Raw genomic sequence first — 13,131 nt, forward strand, 5'->3', positions numbered from 1 at the left:
TAACTAAAATTTATATGTATTAAAATGTATTAATTAGCTAACTAAAAGCAGCTATAAAAAAAATTCAAAATATTTTTGTCACAAAAAATATTTTTAAGAGAGGAGGGGATGGAGAGGAGGATGGGAAGAGGAGGGGGAAGAGAGAAGAAAGTAAAAAATGTCTATTTATTAAGTTTCTGTGTGTTAAAATAATGTTAAAGTTAATAAACAAAAACTTTTAATATTAGTTCGATTAAAGGAACTTTATCTTGAGTTTAAAAAGTTATACCCTACACACAAAGTTGGATTCAGCAAGTTCTGTGAACTAAGGCCAAAGTGGTGCATCAGAGTTGACAGTAGTAGAAGTCACTCAGTTTGCGTATGTTCTTGTCAAAATGCTAAGTTGATGTGCGCTGCTTTACCTAAAGGCCATTTAATATATTATAAAGATTTGATGAAAGTACATGTTTGTGATATAGATAAGCGAAAGTGCATGTTTCATCTATGTTCCAACTGCCCCAGTAAAGTAAATTTGAAAACTTACAAAATATGTTTGAAAAAAATGATTTTGATGATCAGATCACATACAAACAATAGGCGTCAGCTGACTGAACTACACTTGTCATAGTCCAGACAAGCATTATTGAGTTTATTGAAACTCTAAGTGAAACTTTGTGTGACCTTTGTCACCACCACTTTATCAAAGAAGCACAATCCTCCTACTTATCAGAAGCAAAAAGAACATAAGATACACTTGTCTACAACACACTTGTCTTATTCTTATGGATTTTGCAAAGAACTATAGTTATCTTGAGCAAGATGCTGTACAAGGATTTTACTGGCAAGCGGATCAAGCTACCTTACACCCATTCGCTGTTTATTGCAAAGATGAAAAAAATCAACTCAAATATGAATCCTATACAATTTATGACCATCTACGCCATGACCAAAGAACAGTTTACTGTTTTCTCACAAAGTTACTCCCAATGATCAAAATCAAACTACTCACAATCAATAAAGTAAAATACTTTCAGTGATGGTGCTGTGTCACAGTACAAAAATTACAAATGTTTGTTAAACTTAATGTACCATCTTGAAGATTGCAATATAAATACTGAGCATCACTTCTTTGCTACATCCCATGGCAAAAGTCCATGTGATGGAAAAGGAGGAACTATAAAATGAGTAGCAGCAAAAGCAAGTCTACAAGCAGCAAATGCAAACCAGATTTTTACACCAAATAAACTGTTTACATGGGCTGAAAAAAACATTAAAGGTGTTAACATATTTTACATTTCAAGTGATGATATCAATTACCATAAAACTTATTTTAACCTAAAAAAACAATATGAAGAGATGAGCTAAATCCCAGGCACAAGAACAGTTTTGTACCAGGTAGAGAGGAATTATTTTTACAAAAAATCTCTAACGATACTGTCTATGATTTGCTGAATAATATTAACGATCCTTCAAACTTTTAACCTGGTAAATACATTGGATTTTTTTATGATGACAAATGGTACATAGGGGGCTTGTGATTTGTAATAAAAAGCAAGATGTTAATGGTAAATTATTAGTCCATTTTAAATTTTATTTGTTTCATGCCTTTTAACAAATTAAATTTAAAATGGACTATGCACGATCAAGTCAGTGCTGGGTTCCATTTGACAAAGTAATATGTCAAATAAGTGCTCCATCCATTAAGGGTAGAAATGCTCATGACGACAAACTTGCTAATAATGATTATGATGGTACTATGAGTTATGTAAATCAGAGATAAAGAAATTAGTGTACTTGTGTTTCATGTGTATATACACTTTTAGCATTTTTATTTTTTATTTTTATTTTTTTGAAACATAATACAACTTGCGCTATTAGGTATTCTTTTAAACTAAAAAAGCATTGCACTCAAAATGCTAAAATTATGTCATGAGATAGAGTATAGGTCTTTGAATCTTTTTTAGTGATTGTATATAGAACCTTGCCAGTAAAAAGTTTTATAATTTATTTTGACTGTCTGCGTTACTTTCTATGCCTACAAAGTGAATATAAATTATCGTATTTTTTTAAAAAAGTGATATTTTAACAGGCTGCTGCAAGTGCTAAATTAACTTTTAACACATAATTTTAATTTTTTCTGCAAGTGGTAACACTAAGTACACAATAGTAACAAAAAATTGGCACAGCTTGTCTGTTAGTATTGAACTGTAGCACATTAAAGTTTCCAAAAATTTTTTTAATATTGTGTTATTTAGCAACTTTGAAGTATAAGAACTCAAAAAAATTTTAAAATCACCTGCAAAAATGGATTATTTGGGATTAAAACTATTAACATATAAAATTTCAGGTGATCAGTTTTTTTATTTACAAAATTATGCCGTCAAAAATCAAAAAAATCTACTGTAAGCTCCAGGTACTTAAATTTTTCTGATTTTTGTCAATATTAAATCAATCATAACTTTTGAATGGTTTGGCCAATCAAGCTGAAATTTTGATGTTTGTATTTTTTTCATAAATACTGTGGGTGGTCAAAATTTAAAGCAAATTTAAGGTGGTACCTGGGGACCATTAGGTGATTTAATATGGAATCACCCTCGAATACTCTGCTACAGCTAACTATTTCCACTTTCCCTCAAATATAGTTTATTAATGGTGGCCACATGTTTATTAGTGCTGGCCACTAATAATAATAATAATTTATAATGCTGGCCACATGTTTATGGGCCATGGCAGAGGAACAAAAAAAAAAACAACAACTAAGAACCAAAAAAGCCCTGAAACACTGGCCCCCCTGCCCAAATGTGAGGGCACTAATGTAGTAAAATTTTCAACTTTACTATTGTAAACTAAATTAAATTTTATTGACAGATTTTAAATTTTGTAAAAAAGTATTGAAAATTTTAGAAGTTATGACCATGCAAATTTTCCAAACCCCCCCCCCCCACGTCAAAATGAGGGATTTTAGGGACCAGCATTTTAGGGTTTTTTGTTCCCAGGCCTCCGCCAACCCAAATTTTTTCAAGGCCTTCTCATTTAACATAGGTATGAACATACTTAAGTTTGGACTATACACAAAGTGTTAAAGTGTCCTATCTGAAATATTAAAAATTTATGTTGACGCCTATGTTGTAACCAACTAAATACAAAGAGAAATTAGTCTAAATATTGACTTCACTTGGATTCTATTTCAATACCATATTAAAGTAATAAGCATGCAGTTTAGCAACATTAATACAAGTTGCATCATATTTGGTTTGAAACTATGCCACATCTTTCTATTTAGAAACCATTGATAACTACAACACCATTAGAATAGCACTATACACTGCTAGTGATGTGAAATAATACCTGATAATTTTTAAATCCTATTATGTTTTTTATTTTAATATGGTCAAAATATAAATTTTAAAGCCAAAACAATATATAAAATTTAAAAGCCATACATACAACAAGATGCTATGTTCAAGATCTAAAGTTTGAAATAAAGATCTTGTTCCTTCTAGTAGGTTTGTCTATAACTTTTTTTCTGTTGTTGTTGAGTATGACTAATGAAAATTAAATAACCTGGTTGCAATTGTCACATTTTTTCGGCAACTGATGTTGAAATTATTACGCCAAAATTAATTACTAAACTTTTTTTTATATATAACAGTTTTTATATTATACAACTTAATAAGGGTACCAGACTTCTATAAATACTGCTATTATATAAAATAAAGAGTTTAACTTATAAAAAGTCTCAATTTCATATTAAAAAGGAATATAAAACAAACAAAGCTTGTTTAGTTTACCTTTAAAGCAAAATTCTAAACTTTTAAAGACATTTACTTTTCTATCTCAATCTAAGTCATGAGAAAGCTATTTATCAACTGAACACTTGGCAAGCTCAGACTGTTTCTGTTTTACCATAACTTGCAAAAGTTTATTTTGACTATAGTAAATATTTTGAATAAGACAAATAAGACATTATTTAAGATGGGAGGGGAAGAAGATTTCTATTATTTCTGTATTAATATTCTTAAAATCTGTTCCTGTTTCGATGTTTAACAAGACAATTTGAACTTGTGATACAAATACTTGGAGTAAAAAACAAATGATATTAGGTCTATTGTATTAATGATGTCCTTAAGTACTTTAGCCAACTAGCCAAGGCTCAAGCTAAAGTTTTTAAAACCAATGTAAAAAAAATCAGCTGGTAAGTTTTAATTTTTAATATTTTTAATTTTTTCCAATGTTAATAGAAATATAGTTGATTTTACAAGTTTTCCTTTTAACATAAATTGAATTTAATATGATTTTTCCATCATTTTTTTGAAGTATTAAATGTATTGATTTGAAAAAGATTTGTTATAAATTAAATTCTTTAACACCTTTTTTTTGGAAAAATTCAGTTTCAAAGGTTAGAAAAACATTTTAAAATTTTGATGATGAAACATATTTTGAGATAAAAGTTCAAATATTTATGACATAATACAAAGTCACACTTTATTACACTGTGAAAAAAGGATGGTTTAGGTTAAAAAACATTGTGACGTCTTTAAAATATGTTAAGACATGTGCAAATATGCTTTTTATGAAAACAGCTTTTTCCAAACAAATTTTGCGCCATGATTTTCAAAGTCTGTTTATGAGTGGCATAAACATGCATCATTTTTTAGAGATATGTTTAGGTAATCACATAAACAATGTAAACTTTCATTTTTCAAAGCAATTATATAGGTATTATTTAATGATGAATTTTGATACCATGCTTATAATTTAAGTTCAACTAAAAGTAACAATATGAAATTTTGAAGGTGAAAAAAAAATAAAAGATATCTTAACAAAAATAAAAAGGAAATTAACTTTTGTGGAGTTTAAGTGACAATTAAATTGATTTTAAGTTTAAACATAATTAAAAGTTGAAATGTACAAAATATACAGTCACCTATATAAGAAAAAAAGGTCTTCATATCTAACTTTATGTTAATTATATATAAAAATTAACAAATAAAAATAATTGTGCTGTTTAGAGACATTTTCAAGTATGTAAAATTAAATTTAAGTCATTTAATCAAAAAAATTTGCCATATGAATGCTTATAACAATGAGTTGAAATCAATAGCTCAGAAGATGATATATTTAAGCAATTTAATTATGTTTAAATTTTTATTTAATTACCCTCAGTGTCATTCTTTTTTAATGTGACCCGGCTTTGTTGCTAAATATAATTACACGCTTAAAAAAGTATTAACAGGATTTAATAACAAAATGTAAGTTTCAAGAATAAACCTAATTAAACCTAAGCTTATTCTATTAACATTATTTTTAACTATACTCTTATTAAAAAAAAAAAAATATTAACAACAGCAGCCCATGATCAGGTAGAACTTTTTTTAAAGATATTATGGTTTTATGCAAAGATCTTATACTATATTTAATAATTTTAAACCAATTTTTAAATTCTACAATGTGTAATTCTTTTAGTTTCATACAAGTTTTTAGTTTTTTCATACAAGTTTTGAATTTATTTTTACAAAAAATTTTTTAAACATTACTATTTAATACAGGTTTGAAATGTAATTTATAAGTGTTAACAAAATGCAAGCCATTTTAATTAAGCAAGCGATCTATCACTACACCATTATTACATTTGTGTTGGTGTAATAAAACCTTTATGATAAAATCACCAATTTTTACAAGGTTATTTACTTTGGAAAAGTAAATAACCTAGTTTAAACTTCACTGTAAACAAAAAAATGTAACAAAAGTTAACTGTACATTGTTTTGATAAGTTATTAAAAATTTTTCTTTCATATGTTTTACATATTTTGAAAAAAAAAAAAAAAAAAATTTTTTTGAAGCAGATGTCAAAAAATGCATTTAAAACAGGTTATGGAGATATAAATAATAACCTAGATATGAATCAATACAATTTTTTCGACGATTATAGTATGTTAATTTTAAATCTACACTAACATCTTCTATATAAAATTTTGTATATAATGAAATTTTTATTGCGTACAACTTTTTTTGTTATTTGTGTATCCAGTACATATCAAAGTAATGCCATTGGGTTTTACTAATATAATCTTGTAACTGCAAATACTTATATGCCTTTTATTATTATCATTATTAAAGAATTGATTAAAGTAAACTAATTATATATTAGTTTGTTATAAAATAATAATAATATATATATATATATATATATATATATATATATATATATATATATATATATATATATATATATATATATATATATTACAATATAATAACTTCATTTGAGAAGAAAAACATCTTTATAATTGCATTGTACATCAGAATGAATAATATGAAAATGAAAATTAAATAAAATGCATGCAATAAAAATTACTTGATTATAAAAATCACATTTAAAAAGGTCTTTGGTGAATTTATTGCAATTGCTTTTGTGAATATATTGCAGGTGAACTTATTGAAACCATATATAAAGTACTGCCCAAACCAAAGCAAATGTATATAAACCAGGCATTTTTATATATTTAAGCTTTTAATTTTCATTTATTCATAGTTAATATAACTCGATGTTTTAAATTAGCATTTATTGAAAGTTAACATCTTTTATGGTTGAAATTATTGATCAAAATTTAATGTTAATTAATGATAATTCTTTTTATAAATTTATTATAAAATTATCCACTTAAAAAAAAAAAAGGAATAGCAACAACAAATTTAAATAATAAAACAGCAATAATAATAACTAGTTTTATATAACACTAAAAATAAATGCTATTAACAAACCAAACCTTATAGCATTTTTTGCATCCTTTTCATGCCGAAAACAAACAAATCCAAAGCCCTTACTATGTCCAGAAGAATTTCTGGATATTTTATGAGAAATTATTTCGCCAAATTCATTAAATAAACACCATAAATCTTCATCATCAATATTACCTAAATTCTTTACGTACAAATTATTTTTAGACATTGTATGAACAACACAAGTGTTCGAACATATGAACTAGAGAAATGAATTTTTTGATTATAGTTTATTAAGGTTCTTTAAATTGATGCCTCTTAATGGACTTCATAAAACATCGGACCGAAATCAAAGTAATGAAGAAGCATCTCTCAAAATAAAACCCGCAAGTGTGTTTAGAATTATTGTTTTTAGATTGATTTTGTTTTTTTCTCGGAAAAATAAAGATGTTATTTTATTTTTTATATCCGGTTAAATTAATAATGAACTTATTTAAATTATTAAAAAGAATATTTTCTAAGATTAACTTTAATAGCTTGCCTAAAAATCCAATACCCAATTTAGTGAGTGTTGCATCAGTAGTTCGCAAATATTCACGACCAACTTATAACAATCCAAAGTTTAAAATCTATGCTACTGTTAATGTAAATAATCAAAAAATATTTAATCAAATTTTTAAATACATTATCCATTTTACCACCAGTTAAATAACCAAATATGTTTTACTTTTTAAGTTTGACAGTAGAAAAGCGGGACTTATAAAAGGCAATGAGGGTCGTTATGAAGCTCTGTAGAATTTATGGTTAATTTTAAAAAAAGTACACAATGTATGTAGGACTTTCATAAGGGGTGGTTTCGGGGTATGAGATTTTAGTGAAATCTTTTTAAAGGGATAAATGAATCCGTAATTATAACATAAAAAAATTTAATCTGTTTTTTGAAAATAATGGATGATACTTTACTTAAAAAAAAAAATTGTATAAAATGGCTAACAGACCATGGCTAATCTACAACTGGCACTTTATATAAATATAATATATATATATATATATATATATATATATATATATATATATATATATATATATATATATATATATATATATATATATATATATATATATATATATATATATATATATCAGAATAAATAAATTTAAACTGTATCCATTCCAAACTGAAAAACTAAAGAGAAAGGCAGAAAGAATTTTTGTATTTAAAACTTTCTTAGATCCTGCAAACATCCCGCTGTTAACTGCTCCTATGACTAGTGACGATTCATTGTATCCTTATATAACTTCATCCATGTTTAAAAACTTGCTTCAAATAAAAGAGAAGGCAGTTTGGGACAGCAACAAAAAAGAAAAATTAGTTTAACAAGCAGAAAAATTGTGACTGGTAAAGTTTTAAAAGGTTTCAGTTCACCTGATACGTTGTTTGTTAGAGGATTTATAAAAAATTTTTACGGAAAACATATTCGTCCTGCTGTACTCTAGAGTCCCTTATAATAGGGGAGGACGTTTATTAACTTTTGAAAAATTTTACCACTTACCCCAAGCCTAGTAAGACCCCCCCCCCCTCCTCGTTTATTAATTTTATTTGTTATTTAAAAAAAATAAAAAAATGATTGAAAATTGGCCTTACAAATTAGAGAATAATTATTTTAGTCACTGATAAAAAATAAAAATTTTCGGTGTGAGCAGACTTTAAAAAATACCGACCAAGTAAATCTTGATTTACCAGAAACGAGCTTTTAATTTATTTCTCACCAAAGTATAAAACTTATATCAACATATTAAATCCTATTGAAATTGTTATTAAAGAGCTGTTAGAGAATGCGCAATTTTTCGCAAGCCACGTTACATTTAAATTTTTGTTAAAAATATGAGTTTATATTTATAAACTGAAATTTTTTATAAAAAATACTTATATTGTAGCATAAAAAAATTCCAACCCCCCCCCCCCTCCTTTTATCAAAATGATCCTCGTGAATATATAAATTATAAAAATGTTGAGCAAACTCAGATGCATGGCTAAACATAAAAAAAAAAAATAATAACTGGAAGTCGGCTTCCTGCGTTGTTAGGTGCATATGGTAAAAAAAAGTATGAATCCTATTGGAAAATTGGAAAAGAAGGACTTAATGAAAGTGAGAAAAAAGTTTGAAAAAGAAGCATTGTTATTTTTTTGAAACCAGTCTTTATCTAATGCTGAACCATGTGGTTTCTTTACTTTAACAGAAAATCAAACATACTTTTCAGGTCCTGATGCTTTAATAGTTTCAAACTTATCACTTGAAATAAAAATCAGAGGAAAAAATTCAAAAGAACCATTGTCAAACTTATTTAATTCACCTGCTTATTTTATTCAAACACAACTTCAAATGGTATGTACACAATCAAACTACTGCTTTCTTATATCCTATCATCCTGAATCAAAAACTGTTAAGTACTTCCTTATCCAGAAAAACAGCAATTTGTGGGATGTAGTAAAGTTTTTAATAGACAGTATCTTTTTAAACACACCGATATCAGATTGGTCACATAAAGAATAAAAGTTATTTGCAACTCTAGAAAAGGAAAATCTTAGTTGAATTCCGAACTTTGAAATTATCAAACCACTACGCACCCATAATAATAAATTAATATGTAAACTTCCTTTGGTAAACTTTCGTACCTTGTAATAAATAACAATAATAAAAAACTACCAAACTTCTTTCAAAGAAACATCTTTTACATTTATACTTATAAATACTATTTTCCAGGATATGATCCAATAGGATCCATTGTTAAATTAACAATATAACACTTTTCTTCCATGTTGATGAAAGTAAGTCTTTGCATAAGCCAAGCTGTATTAAAAATTGACGAATCTCTAACACGCCCTATAAATCGTTCAACATGAATTCCGGTTGAAGCAATATTAAAATTTATTTGAAACTAGTTATTGTCCAATACTTTTTTTATGCTTTTTTCTAAGGTTGTGAGGTATATAGTCCTTATTTTTAACTTATATCATTTATCTGTCTTTTAATAAAGTAGTTACAAAGAAAATAACAACAAAAAATAAGAAAATATGTATAATATATGATAATAATATATAAAAATTTATTATATATATAATAAATTTTTTTTCATTGTTTTAAATAAAAATTTGTTTCAATTATGAAAATTTAATAATATTGCTATCAGGTGATCTGTAATAAGTACACAGATCACAAGATAATAATAAAAATTAAAAAAAAATATATAAAAACTTTATTAACACCCTTAACCTCTCCACATCCCAATGTGAAAACTTATCCAAATTTTTTTGTGATGGTCGGTTTAAATAAACACCTTTCATCAAACAATAATTATGGATCGCGAAACCTTAATGAGCCACTAATTCATGTTAAAGGGTAAGCCAACTTGACACACCAGTTTTTTTTTGTTATTGAACTATCTGATATTGAACCTGGATTAATATCACTGAACAAAAGACCACTTCCGTTAAATGAAATACCAATTAATGCTTTTCCTGTTTGTGTGTTTTTGAAATAAGAAAACATTAAATCAAAATTAGATGCTTGTTGAAACTTTAATTCTGTGCAGTCTATAATCGTATCAGTTAGACCGTGTCCAGTCTTAACAAATATTTCTTACATTCTTTTTAATAAATATCCATCATCAGGATGAAGATCAACTTCATCAAACAATAATTCTAAAATTACTATCCATTCAACAAAAAGTTTATTAACTGCGCTTTCGGAAACCGATAACATGTGTCATAATTCCCAAGTGTAATGCATGACGAAAATAGTTAAAACTCCAAATAATTCAGTTCTTTTATCTAAAGCTCGATTACCAGTGTCTTTACAATCTTGATATTCAATAGCATGTAAATATGGACTGGTAACATCGAATAAAACATTAAACTTTTCAATTGATAAACCAAAAAAGAATTTAAATGGTGAAGGTTTAAACCTTCATCATTTAAATTCCTTTTTCGGTAATAATCGTTTATTATCTATTATAAGCTTAGGGTATGATAATTTTGGTGAAAATGAAAATATTTTTTTTTGCTTTCGATTTTTTTTAGCAATTTATCTTAGATTTTTGGATAAATTTTACTTTTAATTGTAAGGTTTTATTTTCATTTTCTAGTCTCTAGATTTTTACATTAGCTTCTTCAAGTTGTTCTTTTAATGATTTATTGTTTTTTAATGAACTAGATAATATAGAACTTAGCTGCAATTTTGAAGGACGACGCTTAAGTTTGGGAACTTATTTTGAAATTATTGTTTTAGTAGGAGATTTCTGACATAAATGCACAATTATAGTAGGAGTTTCTTGATGAATTAGGTTGTTAGCAATATCTATTTTTGTATACGAATTCAATTTTTGTTTAACAAAAGGTGTTGGTTCTTTAAGTCGTTTAAATCGAATAAAACATTTATTGTATTTATTTTTATGAACAATATACTGAGATGGTAGGACAACAACATCGGCTAATAAGTTGAAGTGTTCCCTTTTTCCTGAACTCCGGTGTTCACAACAAATGTGTCCGTTTTTCCGATTCATGCCTTTAGTTTTTTAGGTCTTTTGATATTGTGTTTTGAGATTTTATTTTTTTTTTGTAGGGAATTACACTTTATTTTAGTTTCATCTGCTTTTTTTTGTATTAACGCTATTGTAACACAAAGATGAAGAACAAAACCACTTCAGGGTGTTAACTCCTTTTTAATAACATTTATTTTATTAAGAATTATCTAATATTAGACTGGGTTTTCCGAAAACGCAGAAAATGGAAATAGAAACCTAAAAAACAGAAAACGGCGCGGAAAAGTCCGGAAATATACATCGACTATCTCATAGCCTGACTCACAAAGGTGTGGTGCTACATTGATTATCTTATAGCCTGACTCGCAACGGAGTGCTGCTACACTGAATTCGTACAAAACTGCTTAAGTTTTAATTAACGTAAAACTGACTAGCTACTGTGTATAAGCATTTGCTTTATTTTTTTCACCCGGATTATTGTCTTTGACATTTTACTCGTTGATTTCACTTGTTTCAAAGATAAATCAAAAGTAATAACCAATTTGAAGCTTTGCTTACATATACTTCATTTTAATTTATTTTCTCTAGTAAGCTTAGAAAGTATTGAATTAACAGTCCTTTTTGCATGTCATATAAATGATGCAAGACATTTTACAGGTAACTGAAGGCTCCCTCTTAAGAGAAAATTTGTATACTTAATACAAATGGTGACTTTCTCTAGATTTAATAAAACTTACCATTCATAATAAATCCAGAAATATAGGTTGCCACTTCTATGCTATCATTATTTAAATTAACCTCTTGAAAATCATTTTCAGAATCAATTTCACATAGATTATCTTGACTGCACTCATAAATTATCTTAACTAATTTTGCATAAATTATCTTGACTAATTTATATCCATTTTTATTAATGACTTTATTTGAAGTATCTTCTCTGAAAACTCAACATCACGCAATTCAACAAGAAAACGACGCTCCAGAGGGTCACTTTGAAATCAATTTATTAAAGTTTAATCATAACCCTCATTAAGTAAATCATTACTAAAATCAGCAAAACTTTTTAGTGTTTTTACCATAGCGTTTGCTGTTTGCTTGCTAAAAATAAACTTTACACTTGCTTTCAACTGCATTATTTGTCTTTCATTAATCCACTACAAAAAAAGCGTATGAACTTAGGTTTTTTATCATTCTTTACAAATGCATAAACAATATAGTTCGATGAATGCTTCGACTTTGAATTTGATATTAACTGCCAGCTAGCAATGAGTTGTAAAAATTCAGCAGCAGATGATTCTTTTGAAAAATAACTTTTAATAGAAGCTGATGTAGTTTCACGAAAGATATTTAGAGCAAGAGAAACACTTTGCTTATCATTTCCTAGATGTAAAGTTTAAAATGTGAGTGTCTTACATAAACTGCAGCTAAGTTTTTCATCCTCTTCATAAACTCTATGGAGAAGATGCCATCATTGGCATGATATTTCACCAGTAGTAACTGAAATAGGACCATTGAAACGGAAAGCAGGAAATATAAAGCGCTTTGAACTAGGAATATTATACCGAATATATTTTAAGAGATAAACATTGCCATACATAAGGTAAATTTTCCTTTCTTTAAATAAAAAAAATGGTCTTATTTAGCTTTACCAGTTCAAAGGCATTTAATTAACAGGCCATATCCTGATTCATTTACCAAATGATTATCAGCAACTATTAAACGTACAATAAATCCAGCATATTTCAAAACTGATAAAATTTATAATTTCAAGGAATATTTTATTTTCATTGATTTCAGAATGTGGACAAGACTTTATGACATAAGGGATAGCTTTTTTTTAACTTATGATCATAAAAACAAGGATACTTTTAAAAAACTTAAAGTTCT

At 27.0% G+C, this 13,131-nt stretch overlaps 1 protein-coding gene across 1 annotated transcript in view; it reads right to left on the reverse strand.

Annotated features, from left to right (window-relative positions):
• The window catches only part of LOC100210188 (uncharacterized), a 58,926-nt gene extending 51,806 nt beyond the window's left edge, over nt 1-7,120 (reverse strand). Inside the window, exon 1 of the mRNA XM_065787898.1 lies at nt 6,750-7,120. Coding sequence (XP_065643970.1) covers nt 6,750-6,931 — 182 coding nt within the window. The 5' untranslated portion in view covers nt 6,932-7,120. The remainder of the gene's footprint in view (nt 1-6,749) is intronic.
• Nucleotides 7,121-13,131: the final 6,011 nt, after the last annotated feature.

This window comes from Hydra vulgaris, chromosome 01 (assembly GCF_038396675.1).
Source record: "Hydra vulgaris chromosome 01, alternate assembly HydraT2T_AEP".
NCBI classification, from domain to species: domain Eukaryota; kingdom Metazoa; phylum Cnidaria; class Hydrozoa; order Anthoathecata; family Hydridae; genus Hydra; species Hydra vulgaris.